Genomic DNA, 21,513 nt, shown 5'->3' with positions numbered 1-21,513 from the left:
AGTATTAAAAGCTCCCCCGTGGCCAATCGGTAAATTGTTCAAACAAGGCTAGATTCACAGGTTCAATGTCAGGGTCACATTTAATTTCAAAACTTATCAAATAAATTCATACAAATGTTAAGAATGGATAGTGGTAGTAAATGCACTTGGTACAAATTCATCAAGGGAGAGCAGAAACAGTCATACCGGTGTGTGACGCCAACGCTCGTCGGAGGAAAGACAACCCCCCGCCGCTCAACTCCTGAAAACCACGTTGGCGATAATAAATCCGCGTGTGCTCCCGCTGCCCTGCTGCTCGCGCCTCAAAACTCAAAAGCATTTAATTTTTTTTATTTATTTATTTTAAGCCGGTTTGGATTCCCTTCACCTGCCTCTCGGTGTGCTTGCGGTGAGACCGGGAGAAGAGGACACGAGGCGAGAAACGATCCGACCCGACGCTGAAATCTCCCGCTGCCTTCAGACGTCGGTCAAACCTGCGGCGTGGCGTCAGAAATGCAGCGCTCGGACAACACCGTTCGAAAAGCGGCACTCGCCTCCGCTGCAGGGTTATCATAATCATCGTTTATCGTAACTAATAAAAAAAAACAGCTCATTCATTCAAAATAAAAACCGTAAAAAAGAAAAAAGATAATGTTTTCCTTCCTCAAATCTTTTGAATAGGTCAAAGAAAACTTGAAATCAGCCATTAAATGTGGGACTAAGCTGATTTGAACCGGATCAACTGCTGCTGAACATTATGGACCGTCAAACTTGGACAAAAGCCCCCCTCCCCTCCCCTCCCCTCCCCTCCTTCCCCCGAGCACCTCAGATCACTAAAATCGTTCTCTAGCCGGCAGTAAATGCGATTCCTCACCCGCGAGCAGCGTTTCCGTGCACAGACGAGGAGGCGGCTTTTAGTTTCTGATGGAAATTAAACTCTGAACCTGAGATCTGTCTGAGGGGGAAGGTGCAAAGGCGCGAACCTCCTGAAACGCAAGTGTGCACTAAGTCTACTCTAAGCACACCAACGGCTCGGGCTTTGCCACCGAAGTTGAAAGAACGACCGGGCTGACGACGGAAGTGCGCGTCACAACGAGGCCGCTGTATTCTCAAATCAACTAAAAAATACAAAACTCCAGACATCCTCAAAATATTGGCTGCAAAAAGGACTTTACTGCAGTTTTAATGTTACTTTTTAAAACCAGCATTTGCGACTTCTCTGCATTTTACATTTGAATCAAATGAACTGGACTTAAAGGGTGAACAGTGACCCCCACCTTTTTGTGCAACAACAACAACAACAAAAAATACACAGGCAGGTAGGTATCTCTCTCTCTCTCTCTCTCTCTCTCTCTCTCTCTTTCTCTCTCCCCTTTTAAAAATCACATCAGGGGCAAATGATTAAAAAGAAAGAAAGAAAAAAAAAACATCTGTACAGTACTTTTTAACAAAGTCATGAAATACAGGATTTCTGGCTAACGCAGTCTTGTGGGTGCGACGTTGCGTGTATTGTTTTTTTTTTTTTTTTTCCGTGTGTGCCGTGACCAAAGTGACGCCATGGCTTTTTTTGAAGGTTTGAGTCCTGCTCCTCTGGATCTCGGCATCGTGACTGCGAAGTTCTCGTCCCGGTTGGATTCGCCACCTCCCTCGTCGCTCAACGTTTTGTTTAGTTCTTCTATGTCGCCTCGATCCCTCTATCCCCGACAAAAGTTAAGTCGTTCCGCGGCGGGGCGGCGCGCGCGCGCCCGCGGCTTCAGCCAGTCAAGCTTTCTATAACTGTGACGGCTCGTCCCGCTGGCCTGACTGGCCCGCTGAGCAGTTCGTACACCGGCTGGTTGTGTTCTGGCTTCCTCCGTCTCTGGAGCTCATTGGTTCGGGTTCGAAAAGGGATGGAAGGGGAAGAATTTAAATGAGAACGTGTGACGGGGCTGCTGCGGTACCGCGGTTTCCTTGCTACTGTTGCGACAGCGACGCGATCGGGAGCCGCCGCGGCGCCCGTTTTTTCCGCCGCAGCCTCCGGTTGGTGCGACGGCGGGTGAAGGGGGAAGGAGGGTGGTGAGAAGAGAAATGAGACGAGGGGAAGAGGGGTGGCTTCGCAAAGAGTAAATGGGGTTCTCCTCGGGAGGAGGAAAAGGAGATGAGGGCGTCTCCCTTGAGGAGGCCGTTGGTGAAAGGAAGAGGTAAAAAAAAAAAAAAATCAACAGACCGAGCTGTCTTTCTTTCCAGAAGAGAAGCGCTCCCTCTCCTTCCACAGAGGGAGACGGGAGGAGTTCGGGAGGGACCGAGTGAGGTGGGAGCTCGTCTTTGCCCGTCTCCTCAGCGAGACTGACAGGTGGCACAGGCAGGCCAAGGACCAATGAGACGACCAGAGGAGGGGGGATGGGAGGGACTCGGGTGTCCGTCCACCGCGGCTTAACAGAGGACAATTAGCCTTAAGAGCTCAAACGGGGCCGCTTCCTCGGAGACTGCTCTTCCTCCTCGTCCTCTTCCTCTTCGTCCTCATCATCGGGGTAGTCCACCAAACCGACCAGAGCGGTCTAAAGAGAAACGGGAGAAACGAGTGACAAAAATGCCAACGTACCAACAAGCACAGTAAGGTTCAACCATTTTGAAGCATTATTTCAGTATTGCAGCCCTCAAATACAGAAAACCTTCCGTCTTCTACAGTTTGACAGGAACATTGATGTTAAAGTGTTTCTGGGCTCGGGACCGAGTCGGGGCAGCCGGTGGAGCCGCGTTAGTTCGACCTCACAACACTATCTGTGAGCCCACGTTACCTTCACGACCGGCGTGGCGGGAAGAGCGACTGTTTTGACAGAGGAAGTCGAACTGTTGTTTGGAGTGACGGCTGGTGAGGCAGGTGGGATCGCGGCAGCTTTCCCGTTGTTGTTGGCACCGTTCGCTCCGTTGGCAGCTCCTGCAGCAACACAAGACTCTGGATCACGGAGCCAACCGGGGAACACAACACATCCCGGGGAGATGCACGGCGACACCGGCGCAGCTTACCTTTTTTGGCTTCCATGTACTTGCCGTAGCTGTCGGAGAAGTCGTCCTCCATCCTCTTCTCCACCGCCTCTCCGTCGTCGTCGTCGTCGTCGTCATTGAACCACAACTCTTCATCCTCGTCCAACGACCGCGCATCTCTGCGATACCTATGGAGGGGGGTGGGGGGTGGGGAGATGACTTCGTGAAGCACACACGGCAACGACGATCACGGCAATGACTTGACTTTCGCGTCCAATCGGGCCACTGACCTGTTGAGTCTCTGACTCTGACGGTCTTGTTCCTGCTCGTACCGTCCTTTGAGGCCCTTGAAAGTCTGGACATACTCGATGGATTCAAGTGCTTTGTAGAAGTTGTCCACAATGTGAGCTATGAGAGATTTGATGTCCTCCTGGAAAGAACAGATGTGGTGAGAAATCCCATTTTCTTTTGTGTACATGAACACCTTCTCATTGGGGGGGCAGAGTTTGTGTTTCTACACACCACTTTGATGAACTCAAAGAGCTCGATGATGGCTGAGTTGAGGAGGTTGTATCGGGTGCCGTTGTCCAGCAGGGCGTTAATGACAGGCTCAAACAGGTTCCCTTTGATGATGTAACGGTTGTAGTACTCGTCTTTCAGGCCGATGATCCTGCGCATGAAACGCAGGGCACCTTGGACAAAGACACACAACGACTCTGTAAAACAGTGATGCCGAGTTCGCATCGAACTCTGAAGAAAACCAGCCATGAGCGGGATCATCGGCGTTAGCTCGAATGCAGACAGCAGATCCTCATCTTAGGTCTGATGAGAAAAACCCCCCGTGTACTTGGTTCAAGCGGAAAGTAGGGTAACCGTTGACAGAAGAGTTTGAGGAGGAAACAGGAAACCGCAGGGAGATGCAAGAGTGTGTGTGTGTGTGTGTGTGTGTGTGTGTGTGTGTGTGTGTGTGTGTGTACACGTGGACTTACAAAGAGCAAGAAAGGTGTGCTTTGAGTTCATGAGAACCAGCACTCTCCTGAGCAGGTCTTTGTTCATGATGTAGGTTTTGATGTGATACGTGTGGTGCTCCACACAAAACGTCAGCAGCTCCAGGATCAGTGCCAGCAGCTGAGCTGTCTGGAAGTTGTCTACACAAACAACAGAGCAACATTCACGTCAGGATATCGTGAATATACAATGCGACATGTCTAAAATTCACATTTAAACTCCAGACTGCAGCTGATAGGCCAGATATTTGTCCAAAAAAAACAAGCCAGTGGTTCTTCAATTTAAAGCACTTAAATATAACCACATATAAAAGGCGCTGGTCATTTATTGAACCCTTTTTAGTGTGTGCAGGTGAAACAATGAACATAAGACTACCGTCTGCTACGAGAATAATCTTCCAGGCAACTCTGACACAAATATCGGACCGCTGAGGGGTTAATGGATGATGAGTTCAAGAACACCCACCTGGACAGACTGGGTTGATCTTTGTTGATCCCTCTTGCAGATCTGAAAGTCCATGGCACATATTCATCAGTGAAATTCTGCTTTTATCTTCGTCTGAAATACTGCTGTTCAACCTGTCCAGCTCACCTTTTGAGTTCTTGTCATGTGCAGTGTTGGCCAGCAGAGGAGCCGTCAGGACATGCATGCAGTACTTGTAGAAGAAACTCAGAAATTCAGTCTTCTCCGTTTTCTAAAAGAAAACACATGAGAGCAAACTGATAGAACAGTTGATGGTTTAGAGTCGGACAAAGCCAACAGGAGTTTGCAGCGTGTCTCAGAGACATCATTTAGGCTGAAAAATAAATATCCCTCTCAGGTTCAGCAGCAACCCAGCAAGGCTGATTAGGGAGGGGTAAAGATGTAACTTTCTCGCTGATCATTTTAGATGTCAATAAAGTCAATCTCAAGAATAAAGCAGCTGTCATTGATCTGCATTCTGGGTCGTTTTAAAATGTCGTCATCATATCATAAAAGTCTGTCTGCAGCTAAAAGGGTCGTTCTCATGAACGGAGATTTACACACTACAGTCGCCCTGCTGTATACGTCTGAAGACAAATGCAACTGGCAATAAAGCACAGACATTTACTGTATGTTTATTTTGAAGGGGAACTACAGGCATCGGCTAAAGACACGAGCCAGCCTGGCAGTAACAGACCCTGCAGGTAAAGAGCGTGGAGAGGGGAGGAGCCAGGGTTACATGAGGCATATGAACCCAGTGTACAAACACACGGTGGCAAAAATCAAGCAGTGGCAGCAGGCATGTGGGCAACGGAGATATGGGCTTTGTTAGACTGCACAATGCAAAATAAAGCACAAACAGGTTACTTCAAAATAAGCAGCAGTCAATTATGCAGATCAACAAAGATCGCTGATTGAAAAAAATAAAATAAATGCATTTGGGAAATCAGCACCAACCGAGGTGGTTATGCTTACATTGGTGGAAGCCAGCATGTTCTCGGGGTCAATGAGTGTCCTGAGAAGACCCATCAGCTGGACAGCCCCTCCTAACTCTGGGTCAGAGTCACAAATCATCTGCTTGATCACGACATTAATCAGCAGAACATCCTGGAACATATACAAAGAGAAAATACAGTCAACACAATGCAGTTTTGGTCCAATGGTGCATTCAGATTGAACAAAAAATTAACAAAAACTTTGCATGACACATGAAAGGAAACCTAATCGTACTGGAAAAAGCATTATTTCAAAGAACGTGGATTCCCTGAACAACTGCCTGAACCTTATCTTTTGGGTATAGAAGTGGAAGCAGTAAAAACCAGGCCTTAATAAAAACTAGTGGATCAACTCCACTTCTAAACAAGCTCAGCAAGCTGTCTGTCAGTGATCAAAATGTTGATTATGATGATAATAATACATGTCTGTGTGCCATACATACATACATACATACATACATACATGTTACATTCCATCATGTCTCAATGGTTGAGGAATAGTGACTGTGTGTTGCAATGACTAATGGCTTTTCCCACTGAACAGGAAACACCTACAGTAAAATCAAAGCTGAAACCAGTGATTGGGTGAGTCATCAAATGAGCTACAAATGTCAGACAGATGTTTGACATCAAGCTTATTAAAAACAAACTGTTGAATTACTGCTTCAGATACAAGACATATTGTTCCTAAATGTAGCTAATTTAGTTCGTGGGAGCTTCTTCCGATCCAGAAATTCTTTCAAGACATTTTCCACTGTTTCCCTGCCAGTTGTGGGTCTCTTGTCCATCTACTTTTTATTTCCCATCAGACACACACGAGACCGCAGTAAAGCAAACTGCTCACATTCACGCAGCATAACCATCACAATCAAATATTTAGAGTTCACTTCAATTATGAAGAGCACAGGGAGGAGTACTGCTCTAAAATTCATTTATGCTAAAAAAAAAAAAAAAAAAAAAAAAAAAAATGTGTTCAAAATTAATACAGCAATGACATAAAAACCAGCATTAGGGACTTGATAGAAAGGTATGTATCATGCAGCAGCACAAGTATAGACCAACCCGTGCTATACACAATTTTATTAAATATGGAGTTTCATAAATTGAATCCTGGTTTAAAAAACTACGGCCTCGTATCTCAAAAGCGCAAGCTTGCATGTTTATGGTGATGTTTAGATGCTTACGTCGTCTGTCTGCTGCGGCTCCTGCATGACAAACTCCCTGACCATGGAGGGGCTGAATTCCACCAGGTAAGAGAAGATGTCGGTAGCTGCTGCCCTCACATGCAGGTCATCCATTCCCTGAACAGGAGAAAAACCCAGTTGACGACACAGAGGGACAATTATACACACAATTTAGCATTCATGACACAACAAGAAAGGCGTGTTAAACCAAAGAAGTGTTTTATTACAACCAACTTAGAAGTTGGCATTCATGCAATTACAGGAACGTACCATGACTATTTCAAGAGCAGGTAAAATGCCTAGATTCGCCAGAGTTTTGAAGAAAGCGTCCCTGTTTTGCGGCTGCAACGTTTGTGAAAACGCACAAAATTCCTTGACAAAGTTCACCTGGGAAGCAGAGAGAAAAACAAAAGAACAGATCGGTCAGTTTTTTTAAGCTTTTTTTTAAGTTGAATAAATGACAACTGCATGTATGGACCAATAAATGTAAGTTTGTACATGTTCAATGAAGAATGTTGTCAAAGGTGTTGTAAAACAAGCCAACAGACTGAGTTGATTCACAACAAAATCAGAACAGAAACTCCTGCTGAAAAGTCAGTGAATATTTGAACCATGTGAAAGATATGGCTGCACATACAATAGAGTCAATCCATACAACAAAACCATTTCACTCTCACAGCAATGGAAAATCAACTTCACAAAAGCGTCAGACCTTTCCATTTTGCCAGAAAAAGATGCTACCACAACATCTGCATGGAGATTTTTATAATTATCTGACTTACGAGCTCTCTCCTTTTACTGTCCTCTGTGGCTTCGTCTGTGAGCTGTGCAAAGACCTCGGTTAGGAACTTCTCATCCTCCTGCGGCACAGTCAAAACAGGGTTAGACAATCATAACTATGAAGACATAATAGACCGAAATATGAAGACAAACAAAAGAGGAATAAAAAACCTAATCTTTAGTCTCAGTCTGTATTCAAGTTTTGCTGCTACAAAAATCAAAAGAATTATTCCAACAACACAGATCAACCAGCGATTCATAAGAGACGTACACACAAATACAGACATTTGGACTGCCAAGTACTGTGTACATCAAGAAAAGAATAGTGTGGTACAACACATGCATCACATCAGTTCTAGATTAAAATCCATTTACAAGCATTACAATTGATCGTAACACATTCACTGATTAACCTTTCAAAGATGTTCTTAATTGGTCAATAAACTTTTTAAAGAACAGACACAGAGATCTTTCACTTGTGGACAAACACAAACTTAAGTCTTTTGTTCGGCCATATACATTGTTTATACTGGCAGATCACTATAATCCTTAAACATTTAAATCTGTTTGGAATTTACATTTGAGATTTCCACATGATTTGACATTTCATATTTCCCAATAAAAATCAATACATTTGGGGAGAGGAAAGTCAGCTACTCATTTATCATCAAGTATGATTTATTTTGTTTATTTAAGAAAAAACTGGCTGACCAAAAACTGGAACCCACTAACAATGAAACCTGGTCAGGAAAATTCATTAGACAAAGGTTTGCTGATAAGTGTACCTTCTAAATAATCTGGTTTGGATCCTTACCTGCAGCATACTGACAATCTCCACCTTGTTGAAGAAGATAAAGGACGTGAGTGTGGACAGGAAGTTCTCTTCAAAGACCGATGGTGTGGGCAGGATGATGTCCTGGATGTACTGCACCCGGTAGGTCTGGTGGATCTTCTGCCGCAGCTCAGAGTCCGTGATGGGGATCACCTCCTTAAACTTTGCCGTCTTGGTCAAGAATTCCCGATGTCTTTTCGGCTGAACCAGAGCTGGGTCATACTCAAGGCAACCGACCACATCCATGATACAGTCGTCAGAGAACATCACCTCAAAGAGGGCCGCTTTGTTGAGGAACAACACACCCCGGACAATCTCATAGAGGTGATGTAGGCCTTCCCTGTTGTCCAGGTTCTCACATACTCTGAAGAGACCCAGGAGTTTCTTGATGTAGCCCTCGCTCATCAGGGCCAGGGCAAGTTTTTCCCTCCGGATGGGCGAAGACAGGACCGAGGTAACCAGGTCAGCGATTTCCTCCAGTCTGCTTAGCTCACAAGGGGGAAGTTCCACCAGGTGGCTTGTCTCTGGAATCTCCTCAAAGCGCTCCTCCTCTGACTCATCGATGGGGTCCTGGGTGATGTCCAGAGCGGGGGTCCTTACCTTGAACCTAAGCAATACATTGTTGGTAGTTATTAAATCAATATTCAAGCTAGAAGTATCAGTTAACTGCCTGTTGCCCCTTGTGGTAGGGTCAATAAAATGGCAGCACCACCAGTTTGTGGGTTTGACATTACCTGGCAAATCTTTTCCCAGATCTCATCGCAGCCAGCCTTCTCCTGAAAACTTAGGGCGAGGTCATAGTTATCTGCTTCTGACCAGACGATCAGTGTGTCCTGAAAGGAAAAGAAAAAAAAACATAAAACTAGACGCAAAGAGACGCTCATCTCATCTACTGGGTGCACGCGCATGGTTGCATTCAGCCCCACACAAAGGTTACATACTGAAGACATGCTTCAAAGTAGTGAGGTCTCACCTATGAGCGCATCCAAGCTCTCATGCCTGTGAATGTATACATTAACCTGGAAATAATCACTTTAAAATTGATTAATGTGATTGTTACGTCTACAATATACAAGGAAAACATTTATCCCAGTTCTTTTTTTTTTTTTGCATCATCATTTAATATTGACTGTTAAAATGATGCAATTATAATCAGTCAGTGTCACCTGCCGCTTAATCCTTTCCTAGGTTTGCAACTGGACCAGACAGTAGATCCAATGGTCTGCCCGTCATGTTTGTCCAGCAACAAGTCTCAAACCAGTGCTTAATCAATCAGTTTGCACGTGTATGCATTTTATAACTAATCAATACATACCTGTTGTTTCTGATATGCAGTATTCGGGCTTATCTTCGACTCCAACAATAGCGATCCTGAAACACAAGAGATGAGTGTAAGAGCCAGTGAGGAGGAGGAGGAGGTGGGGATAAACAAACTACCACCAATCATTGAGGGATAAATAACAATTAATCTACATTGCGATATGCAGATACATGCAACAAAAAAAACTGAATAAAACAATGTTGCATACAATCAAAGTTGGGATTTACTGCTATCCTAATCAAATACTATTAATGTTATGTCATCTGGGTATGAGAAAGTAAGATCTCACTATATAAAAAAAGAGCAATGTCAAGTTTGTACGTTGAAAACTAGACTTTGAGGGCCCCCATGCTACTGACGTCACGTCGTCAGTCTGCTAGCAGCACGTATTCAATAAACTACATTTTATTACAACGCTGCGTGTCCCGACAGTTTGAAATCGACGGTTTGAAGCGTTGAAGCGCACACACACACATATATATATATATATAAATAAAAAAATTTAAAAAAGAGTCTCCTGAATTAACCAAAGCAGAAGAGCCCAACTTGAAACGTCGGCTAACGTTAGCATGCTAATACTAGCCGTCGTAACGCACCCCCGCGGCTAAGCTAACGAGCTAACTCACCGTCCGACTCGGCCCGAACCAACAACGAGATCCCCCTCAGACGTTCAACAAACGTAGACGTAACGTGTCCGGTGCCCCGGTCGTCCCACTGCCGGTCTTCATTCAACGTGTAGACTTTAACTCGCCGCCGAGTGTCCGACATGGTTTTATCGAGTCGGGCTAGCCGGCCGCTAACGAGCTATCGCCTCCACCCCCGTCTTAGCGTTTTCCTCCAAACTTAAGTTTCCACCCGCATGTTATAAAAAAAAAAAACAACAACAACATGGACGCCCACTATTTCGTAAACACATTACGTTCGCGACGTGGGACAGATTCAACGAGGAGGCCTGATATTTAACAGTATATATATATATTTAAAAAAAAAAAAAAAAAAAAAAAAAAAAAATCCACAGAGAACACTACAACTCCAACGGCCTCCTTTGCTAACGTCCACAGACCGCCATCTTGTAATCCGATCTTGTGTTCTTTTTCTTCTTCGACGTCAATCAAGCGCGAACCGCCGCGGGGTCTCCTCCTCCGGGCGGTATCGTCCAATGGCAGACCCGCAGCGCCAGCAGCTCAGCGCGCCCTCTATGGGCGAGGAAAGTGATAGCAGCAGCAGCAGCAGCAGTAGCAGCGGCTACCTGCAGATGTAGGTTAGGTAGTTACTTTATTAATCCCCGAGGGGAAATTTTGTCGCTACAGCAGCATACAGAAGCAATAAGATAATAATAGAATCATAGAAAAGCAATAAAATAGCAGTAAAAAATATAAAATATGAAATGCACAGTATATACATGTAGACATGATGAACGGATGTAATTAAAACAGATGCTTATTATTTAGTTACATTTTAATTCATGGTAATTACAATACAAAATTATATCTTAAAACCAACGTGTCATTGCAACATAACATAATAAATTGTTTGAAATAATTAAAATAGAAAAATATCAATTATTCACTTTTCTTTTATATATATATAGATCAAGATAGTTTTACATTAAGCATTTTACAACACTTCACAATGGGACATAAGCCAAACAGATGCATAAATGGGGTTTTTTTTTGTACAACTATTGAGAATCTATTTTGATATTAGATTTAGATTAGATTTGACTTTATTAATCCCACAGTGGGGAAATGTACTTGTCACAGCAGCATAGAGAAGACAAAACAAAAAAAGTGTACATAATATGAACAAATTTACAAATACTTATGAAATATAGGAAATAAGGTAGATAAAAAAGAATTATTTTAGAAAAAAATAAAATAAGAGCAATGAATTAAACACACGCACAGACTATATACACAAAAAACAAATAAAATAAAAATATGTCTCAAGCCTATAAAAAAAAAAAAACAGACACCCCATGCTGCAGTAAGCTCTGCAAGGCTTACGCGCAACCTTCTCTGCCCAAAGTAGCCCAGGGTGAGTCTTAAATCAGCTGATCATGTTTCACACAGTATTGGACAGCATCTCCAAATTCCCCAGCCTCTATAAATTCTCAATGCACATGAAATTGTCTGCATCAATGAAATGTAATTTGGTGCATATTTCCTAAATTATATTTGGTGTTGTACAGAGAGTTAGGGTTTAAATTCAGAGCGCTAAATGCAGTTACAGTTCCACAAGAAAAACACCTCCATGTTCTATCATATAAAACATTAATAAGGCACCAGATCTGGATAGGGTGTGACACAGCAGCTCCTAACATGAGTATTTCCCTCTTTCTTGAGTCTCAGACCCTGCACGTCTCATTAGATTGTTTTTTTAGGAGCCCACTGGCTGAAACCTGCCAGTGTGAAGCAGTAGTCTTCTTGGAACATGACTGGTGAGGAGGTCCTATTGATTGCCCCCCCCCCCCCCCCCCCCCATTGTCTGCTCCAGGGCGGATGGAAGATGTCTGAAAACTTTAAATTGTGGAGCACTGAATGGACACTGGTTGCTAAAAGGGGCCCCAACGTTCAGGTTTCCCAGCAAAAAAAAAAGAAAGAAACAGGTACAACTGAAAACTATCTCATCTTTAATTTATTGTTTTTCAATAAATGTAGGACTATATTTAATTGTATTTCCTTTATTCTTCATCCTATCCTTTTTTAATCAATTTTTTATTTGTACATATGCGTACAATTTGTTTAAAGTTCAATTCTTTGTTGACATTTTTGAACAAAATATGGCATTCAAACATTGTACTAGAGTCAAGTTGTGTTCTTTATGTGTGCACATTTTGTTTTGAAGAAACAGTTGTGAATCTTACACCATAAAGCAATAAGCACTTGCTTTATTTACAGATAACACATATACTATAAGTGCAACACTACAAAGGAAAAAAAATAATAATAATAACACTTCTCTTGTGCACTTCTGATCTTGCTCCTGGCAGCATAGAGACACACTGCTACAACAGATCCTGAATATGGACGCTTCATAGCACAAGATGCAGTATTATCACACATGTTGTGCTGTGATGACAGAAACCAAAAGAAAAAACAATCCTTGACTGCTTGATGCAGTCAGAAATCAAAAAGGACACATAAAAATACAACACATGTACAATGTTTAAACATGTTGGCTTCCTCTTCATTATCATCCGTCTCTCAGTTTGTGCAGAGTTTCCGAGGCACGACGCGAGCAGGACTCTGTGATTTGTCACTTCCACACTCACCGAGCCGAGTAATCTTCCTCATGTATGTTTTTTTTGTCATGACCAGATCTGATGCTTTTGGTTTTGGCAGATTTCACAGCACGACTCCTTTGTAGAAAAATGTTTTCAGTTTCAATCTGCTTTCCGAAACCAAAACTTAGACCTGTGTGGTGTTATGTCATGTCACGATTCGGTGCTGTTTGTGTGGCTGTTGCTTAAACCCATGGAGATGCTCTGTTTGTCACTCAGCGTCTTGACGACAGTTGCAGCGGGAGACTGGAGCACCTTCCGCGAAAGCCTCATTCTGCCGTCTGTTGGGTCCCGCCCAAAGTACTTGACCTGTTGGCAGAACACCATTTAGAGGCAAGCAGCTCCGAATGTGAACACTGGAGGCTACTTCTGACAACACCGTCTGCACTCACAGACACATACCTGTATCTCCTGTCCCACCTCTAAACCCAGAGCACTTGGGTGTTTGATCTGAAAGAGGAAAATATAAAGCAGTGATCTTTGGGTGGAGATGTTCTACTATGTATTGTCAAACACTCATAAAAACATGGACACAGTGTAGGGAGGAACATCTACTGACCCGTTTGTGGTCCAGCTGCGAGTTGTGCAGCAGGACGGCACTCATGTTGGGGTAAAGTTTCACCATCACACCAATGTCCCTGAATCAGAGGAGGAAAAGCCCAGAGGAACTGTATGAAGGCTAAAAGGTCTTATTCATATATAGATCTATTTATCAGTGTTGTGAAATGATAATTAGATCATGTTTATAAGTAAGTAATGTGATATATTAGCTTACCTTATTTCTGTGATGGTGGCGGTGTAGATGGCACCAAACTCCAGCTGCAGTTCCTGCTGCAAAACGAAAACACAGAAATACAGATTGACGTTTATGCATGTACTGTATGAATATATTTATCCTATACGTTGGTATTTCATAAATTTACTCATTCATGATCATTTGTGATGAGATAAAGAGTGAAGAGCAGTGAACCCTTTAAGTGGTGGAGACTCACGTCATCTTTGCAGATCTCACTGATGAATTCCTGGGCTTCGTTCATGGCTCCTGGCGTCGGAGCGAACACAGAAAACGTCTCCTCGTCCACCTGACTTATTGTCACACCTGAGGAATGAAAATATAAAGTGTCTACGTTCTCCTCGACAGTTTGTGTCGTGCAGAAGAGACTGTGCTTCCTGTTCAACCCCACATATCATCGACAAAGACGTCACAGGTGAGGTTGCCTGCTTGATTCAGACTTGAACATCACCTGTTTGAGCTTGAAGCCTGCGAAGGTTGTAACCTCCTGGACCGACGAAGCGAGCTCGCCTCGACACCGGCACCCGCACATTTTCTGCACACAGAATTAAACTCGCATCAGAACACAACATGTTCACAAGGGTCCGAAGATATCCCTTCCTTCTTTAAATACAAATATTTACCTATATTTAAACACAAAACCTACCAACAACAGGTCCGTTCTCTTTCCGGCTCTCTCTGGGTTTTACGATACATTTGTTCATGATGCCCAAGATTTCCCTCTTTGCCACTGAAATACAAAAAAAACAATAAAACAAAGGCCATCAAACCACCACAAAATGCAGTCCTTTTAATCTCGAGTGTAAAATATTACATCCTTGGATTACCTGTGGCCTGTTGGATCGCCTCCATGACGATCCTCAGAGGCAGCCCTGGGATCTTCACATCAGCCTGCAGGTTGAATATAAGGTGAGGAAAGAAACTGCAGTGAGTATTGAGATATGACTGATTTCCTGTTAGTACCAGTCAAGCACAAACCACCACTCATCTTTGGCAGACAGACCATGAAGGACATGGACAATTTAGAAATCTTTGAGATTTAATCATTAACAAACAGTCTTTCAAGCCAAACAATGTTGTTTTCCAAGCTGCGTCCAGTTTGGCTGGTTGTCACAATGATTCAACACAGAGTTGTGTTAGTTTATTATAATAAAGAAAGTAAGCCTAAATGTATTTACCACAAAGACTAAATTCAATTAAAACACAATCTGTACTGGTCTCTTCTTGAATGTTTTACACAACACAGAATAAAATACATTTACACTGAAACACCAACAGATGGAGTATTTCCTTAAAAATGAAATCTTTTCAGGAATATTCATTTCATTTTCATCCCTTTCAAGTCACAGAGACATAAAGACACACCATACCTGTAAAGCAGTGATACCCTTGTTTGTTCCTGCCAATTTAAAATCCATGTCTCCAAGATAATCCTCTATTCCCTTTAAAGAAAAGAACTTTTAGCTCATAACCAACATCTCATAATTAAACAGGAGAGGATTTAAATACACTCTTTCTTTTACCTTTATTAATAAACAATTGGTAATCAACAAGTCACAGCTGTACAGTATTTACCAGAATATCTGTTAGTAATCTGTAGTCTTCTATCTCAGCAGGTGTCTCTGGGTTGGCCTTGGAGATGAGGCCGATGGCTACACCCGCCACAGCAGAAGAGATGGGCACACCTGCCAACAGACACATTAGCTTCATATTATCACATCAAATATCATTATGTTGATAGAAACACTAAAGCAAAAACATCCATCCAGTCTCAGCTACCAGTCTTTAAATAGTTATGTCTCTTTGGTTTAACTTTCATCATAGGAAGTGATCAAAATGCCTTTTTGGTATAATATGTAAATATTATTTGCAGTTTTTAGTTTTATGGTTTGTTGAGTATTTGTGAAATGGACAGAAGCCTTATATTGCTAATGCCAACCCTGAAAATGTCATTAAATTTACTAATAAAATAGCTTTCAAATTTCAATTGGAAAACACATGATTTTTACTCGGTACTTCTGAAAATGTACGCTTTTCAATCCACTATAGTATTGACTGTTTTATCAAAAAAGGATAATTTAATTCCAACTCGAGTACCTGCATCCATAAGAGCAAGGCTGCCTCCACATGCTGAAGCCATTGAAGAGGATCCTGAGAGGAGGTAAAGAGGTGATAATAATTAAGGGAAGAAAAAAAAAAAAAAAAAAAAAAAAAAAAAAGAGCAAAATGCAATCAGACATGACGTAACGTCAAGTTTCTGTCTCAGACAATGAACACATTTCCAGTTTTTCCACATTAAAAACTGCATCGCTCGACTCACCGTTGGACTCCAGCACCTCAGCTGTGACCCTGATGGTGAAAGGAAAGTCTTTAGGAATGACTGGTCTCAGAGACTTCTCAGCCAGAGCTCCTGCAAATAAACAAACAACAAGGCCGTTTAAAAAAAAGTCTCTTGAGGGGAAGAAGCAGCCGACAGACTGGATACAAGCAGAGGATGGAAGATGTAAACAAACCGTGTCCGAGCTCTCTCCTGTTGAGGCCTCCCATCTTTCCAATCTCATTGGTTGCATATGGAGGGAACTGAAAATAAAGGCGGATGTTAGAGTCGGAGTCACACATCTAATAATAATAAAAAAAACATTTACAAAAATTACAACAGGATTTTACTCACTTCATAATGAAGCATGAAGTTTTTGTCTTTGATGCCACTGCAGAAAGAAAATGAGTAGAAGACCTGTGTTAAACTGTTTTATTGAGTTGTCTTCGTATAATTTAGGCTGAGTTTGCCAAAAAGGACAGTTCTCTGAGAACTATCGTATTCATATTTGACAGGAAAGTAGTCAAGATTATATTATAATGTCAACAGTATAAAGAACAGTTTTTCTCCTGCTCTGATTTCACATGTTTAAACTTAACATATTGCCGAAGATCAAAGGTTGAAACACCGGCACATTTACAGTGATGAGTATTATCATGATTATTGAACACAGCCTCTACAAAAACATAAACAATTGAACTTTACCTTAAAGCTGTGGTGATAATATCTGCTTTGATACTGGACTCCAGGGAATCAAATGTGACGCCGCACAGCACCTACGGGAAGTAAAGGAGAATGAGGTTAAAACACTGTAACAAACATTTTAATGCAACAGACATGTACTGTATCTTGACTATGGAATGAAAGAGTCAGCTGTCTTCCTCCACCCTGCAATATTTTGTCTTTTAGAGTTGTAGAAAACAGCATCAAACATCTGTCTATGAAAGAACATCGACTACGGTGACTTCCTCTTTTACAAAACTCATTTTTCGAGTTAACGTTTGATACTTTGGCGTTATGCTCTTTTCATACCTGCGTTTGTCCTCTCTGAAACAGAGCCGAGCCGTGAAGAGGCTTAAAGAGGTCGACGTCGCAAGAAATGTTCCTCAAAGCAGTCAGCTCCCTCCCGTCACACCTAAACACACGAAGAAGAAAACAAGGAGTCTTTGCTTCATTCATAAACCCAAATGGTGCGTCAGGAGAATAGACATTCACCACAGACTGTGCTCACCTCTTGTACTCATTAAGCACTAAACTGCGGAAGATTTCTTTGCTCACGGTGTTGAAGGATTCAATGACTTCAAAGGGCTCAGCCTGGGGGAACTTTTCTACACGTGAAAGACATCAAACGACACCGTTCAGCCGATTGTATTGAAATGTAAATATGTGACTTAGTGAAGGGGATTGCAGCATGAAAAGACCTTTTAGGTCCAGTTCTGTTTCTAGTCGAATTTTGTTGATCACTTCATCCCTTGAAATCTAAGAGAAGATTACGATAAGATTATTACTGTTACTGAGGAAGAGAAAAGGTCATCTTCATACATTAACACAAAGAAGAGAAACTTTGGCGATTTGAATTTAAATTAAATACACAACAGAATCAGAGAACTGAATACTTAACTAAGATGAGATCAAAATGATTACAGGAGTCACAGAGAGAAAGCTAAGAAACACATATAAGATTTGAATTTAAATTAACAACCTTATCGTGAGTGTAGTCAGTGAAAACAGCATAGATCCTCTCGGAAGATATTCTGAAACACAAGGGAAGAAAAGGTCACTACCGACATCTATAACAACTTGAATCCTAGTTTTGTCACTTCGTTTTTCGAAATTATGCTCAGATATCCCTTCATTAAGTAAATTCCCATTCCTGAAAGTTGTTTTGTCTTATTCTGGATATTACATCTAAAGGCAGCGCTTGCTGCTTTTATTCCCCGCACATACCACCTTCATCACTCCTAACTTACAGAAAATTAGGGGTCTTACTTCCGAACGTGCTCCACCATGTCGGCCGGCGCCGAGAACATCTTAACCGGCGTGCGCTTGGTGACCTTCTGCTCTCGCGCCAGCTGCTGGATGGCCAGTATGATCTGTGTGGTGTGTTTCACTGCCACCTTCACCGCGTGGCAGAAGTCCTGCTGCAGCACGTTCTCAGCCGACGCCTCGATCATCACTGGCAGACACAAGAGATGTATGATGCGATCGTGAGACAGGCAGAGGAAGAGACGCTGATTAATAACCTGCGATGCTGAAAATTGTAGCTGCTGAGCGTATTTGGGACGATGACGTCTAAAGTTCAGCAATTTACAGAATATCTGAGCATGCTCGAGCTTTGCTGATCAGCCCACATGATATTGTGACTGAAAGAAGTAGAAATGCAATAAAACCAGGATAATGAGTCTCATCACATGATTAAACTGCCTGGCAACAAGGTTTAAAACAATTTCAGTGGCTGGTTTAGAAATAATAATACTAAATATTGTTAGATAGAGTTCATGGTGTCATTACACGGTAAACAATTGAATTTTTCCCCTTCTTGAAGAATTATTACAACATAAGACATCAAAGTTACATTTCCCACTTCTGTAATAATTTGTACAATAAACATCCATTCCTCTAAAGGTGTTCATAGCAGCAGGTTTTTGGGAGAATCTTTAGCGGCTCGGCTTGAAACCTAAACTTTGAGCAGCTGTAAACAGCAGATGTTCTGCTGGAGGTGTTACAGTGATTGTCCACTTACCCACTTGACTGCTGGGAGCTCCAGCCACAATCATGTTGAGGCTGCTGGAAGCCATCTGTGCTCTGGTGGGGTTGACCAGCAGCTCTCCGTTTAACATGCCCACACGCACAGCACCTGTAAGTGGAAGGTGGCACGCTCACTGAAGAGACTGCCTGGCGCAACTATGACGAAATATGGACGGAGCCTTTGTTGTGCTTCATTTTTATAGCATCAAATTTGTCGCAGTTGCAGCCGAGTTCAATAAGTTCAATAACGTCGGATGCTCTTCAAATTTGTTCTGGAATATTTCAAATCTCACTCTGTGCTGTTGATGAGGGTAAGTAGAAATAATGAATAGAAATTCTCCCAAATGTCTCTCGTTCAGAAAGATCAAGGTTTTTTCCTTTTACAGGTGTACAGCTGTTACTAAATTTGATGGCGTTCTTTCAGGGGCAAATATTAAAATTGTTCTTTGACTTGAGGGGTTACATTTTTTTTTTCATATTTCAGGGGTTGAAACCTATCAAACAAGGGAAAACTATGATATAAAGTCGTTAAATCAAAACTAAATTTGCGTTCCTCACCTATGGGTCCATTCCAGGGGATGTCAGACAGGGCCAGAGCAGCAGAAGCTATAATGAAAGACAATATCATTTTATCCGAGGATTTAAAAAAACAAAAACTGATGCTCTTTGGAGTACATGGTGGCTGTGATTTAGATTTACCTGCATTAATAGCCAGCACATCTGGATCATTGACACCATCAACCGCGAGCAGGTTACAAAGGATCTTCAGAAGACATAAGCAGACGTACAAAGAGTTTTAGACTAGATACCAATTAATATCCTCTTTGTTCAGATAAATAATGCAACACTATCACAGCAAAATGGTGAAAACAGTTTCAAACTGAACTGACCTGAGTGTCATAAAAGTAACCAGCAGGGAAAAGTGGCCTAATTGACCGATCTGAGCGACGGAGACATGAGATAGTCAGTTACAGAACAACATCAGCACACAGATGTGAGACGGCGGAAGTTCACACGCTCTCATTAACTCACCAATGAGTCTGCTGGTGAGGATCTCGTTGTCGGTGGTTCCCAGCTCTCGCCTCAGGTAGTTGGTGGGGATTCGACCTGCAGCAGCCGCCTTCTGTCGGTAGTCCACCTGTCAGTCAAAGTGGATATTCTGACATGAACAACAAAGTCAATACACACGTTCTTAAGTTTTACTGCCGTGTTGGAGAACGTACCACAAGCGGCATGAACTGAGACGGAGAAGGTTTGGTTTTGCTCACAGCGGTCACCATCACAGAGGTTTCTCCCAGCTACAGGCGGGGAAAAGATATACGTCAGATAATGTATTTTACACTATATCAACTGATTTGGTAGATTATACTATTCATTTCTAACGTGTTGCAGTGCTGCTGATATACCTAACAGTCATATCATGTAAAGCCAAGATTTACAAATCAGAGGGCTTTAGAATCTATACAACATGAGTGGAACTAAAAGAATAACACACTCATTGATTTCTCAATTGACATAAAAAATAATCTGCAACTACTTTCTTTTTTTTTTTAAGGAAAAATAGCAGGGGAAAAAAGCAGAATATTGCAGATTTCATCATCACCAAAGGGGAGATTTGCTGTTTTTTATCATATATATATATATATATATATATATATATCATTGTAAAGAGAATAACAAATAAAGTAAAATATTTTTAGTTAGAGCCTTAAAGGAAAAGGTTAAAAAACTAAAAAGAAGCAACATAAAAATGTTAAGTATGGAAAGTGCAATAAAGAAAACGACAATGTGGATGAAAGAAGAGCACTTCTGGAGAAACATTGCGCTGTACCTGTACTTACCTGTGCTACAGCAGATCCATCAGCAAATCTGGCAAACCTCCCTGAAGAGATTTCAAGTTTCCTACAAGAACAACAACAACAACAACAAACCACAGAGTCTCAGATCCTGACCCGCAGCAGGAGCACGCAGGCGTTCACCGTGTTCAACCATGTGGACCGAAACCAGCGGCTGTCTGCAGAACGGAGGCCGAGAAAGTCAAACTCACTTGTCTCCCAGGTCCACTCCCACCGTCCGCGGGTTCGTGTGGCTGCTGTAAACGCTCCGGTGACTCAAACGGACGTGAAGGCGGGCAAACGAGCGGCCCAGTCTGAGCAAATATCTCATATTTAAAGACCGCGAAACAAAACAAACGATAATAAAAAATAAAAAAAAGGATGTCTGCGTACAGTCCGTGCCTTTACGGTGTATATGTGCGCGTGGGGGCTTCCATGACAGATTATCACGTGTTACGGAATGACGTTCCGTGACCGTGTCTTCTGATTGGACCGACTGAATCGAGTGTGTCACATCAAAAGCGTCCTCCCAACCGATGTAAATCAGTTCCGCTTTATCTATTATTATACGAATGAGCTATCTGTGAATAATTACAAGGAAATGTTTTAATGAGGAAAAAAAACAAAACCCCAATGATATATAATTTTTATTAACTGCAAGTGTTTTATTTTGCAAATTATTTCAAATTTGGATATGTGAAAAAAAAGGACCCTTTTTCTTTCTCTGGAAATGTTGGCCGAGCACTATTTTCACAAATGTGTAATTATACATATAACACTTCTATTTGTTTTTTTTTAATAATCTTTTTTTTTTAATTATTATTTTAAGAAAGCTCTACAAAGTTCTAAATATATTCATAAAAATATAACTTTTTGGATTTCTGAAAAGACCTCGATTTTAATTATTTATGTAGGTATGTATGTACATGTTTTCTTAATTATTATTTATTTGATTTGATAATTACCAGAACATGTTTTATTTCTTATTCTGTGCCTTTTTATGGTTATCCTG

General features: G+C 41.9%; 2 protein-coding genes across 2 annotated transcripts; both read right to left on the bottom strand.

Moving 5' to 3' along the window:
* Nucleotides 1-61: 61 nt before the first annotated feature.
* Nucleotides 62-10,650, bottom strand: LOC138195180 (serine/threonine-protein phosphatase 4 regulatory subunit 3-like). The gene is given in 17 exon segments (XM_069144355.1): nucleotides 62-2,516; nucleotides 2,757-2,896; nucleotides 2,986-3,131; nucleotides 3,234-3,373; nucleotides 3,466-3,635; nucleotides 3,933-4,091; nucleotides 4,417-4,458; nucleotides 4,543-4,645; nucleotides 5,389-5,520; nucleotides 6,593-6,709; nucleotides 6,863-6,979; nucleotides 7,375-7,452; nucleotides 8,187-8,795; nucleotides 8,797-8,811; nucleotides 8,939-9,037; nucleotides 9,520-9,575; nucleotides 10,152-10,650. Coding segments are annotated over 17 exon segments (2,370 nt in total). The 5' UTR covers nucleotides 10,294-10,650; the 3' UTR covers nucleotides 62-2,411.
* Nucleotides 10,651-12,144: 1,494 nt separating this feature from the next.
* On the bottom strand, nucleotides 12,145-20,932 carry pnpt1 (polyribonucleotide nucleotidyltransferase 1, mitochondrial). Its single transcript, XM_069144354.1, has 28 exons — nucleotides 20,714-20,932; nucleotides 20,508-20,568; nucleotides 19,890-19,964; nucleotides 19,699-19,804; nucleotides 19,557-19,606; nucleotides 19,366-19,429; nucleotides 19,225-19,272; nucleotides 18,662-18,775; nucleotides 17,908-18,094; nucleotides 17,621-17,672; nucleotides 17,340-17,397; nucleotides 17,150-17,246; nucleotides 16,951-17,053; nucleotides 16,624-16,694; nucleotides 16,273-16,309; nucleotides 16,115-16,181; nucleotides 15,922-16,011; nucleotides 15,699-15,752; nucleotides 15,177-15,286; nucleotides 14,972-15,043; nucleotides 14,429-14,492; nucleotides 14,248-14,331; nucleotides 14,053-14,136; nucleotides 13,801-13,907; nucleotides 13,584-13,639; nucleotides 13,368-13,446; nucleotides 13,211-13,258; nucleotides 12,145-13,117 (listed from the first exon to the last, which is right to left on the bottom strand). Exons 1-28 carry the CDS (start codon nucleotides 20,830-20,832, stop codon nucleotides 12,962-12,964), a joined length of 2,313 nt encoding a protein of 770 aa, XP_069000455.1. The 5' UTR covers nucleotides 20,833-20,932; the 3' UTR covers nucleotides 12,145-12,961.
* Between the last annotated feature and the right edge of the window lie 581 nt (nucleotides 20,933-21,513).

This window comes from Embiotoca jacksoni, unplaced genomic scaffold (genome assembly GCF_022577435.1).
Source record: "Embiotoca jacksoni isolate LCO1_2020_lvr unplaced genomic scaffold, fEmbJac1.0.p SCAF_12, whole genome shotgun sequence".
In the NCBI taxonomy this organism is placed as follows: domain Eukaryota; kingdom Metazoa; phylum Chordata; class Actinopteri; family Embiotocidae; genus Embiotoca; species Embiotoca jacksoni.
Note: the sequence above shows the minus strand (reverse complement) of the source record. Positions and strands in the feature narration are given on the sequence as shown.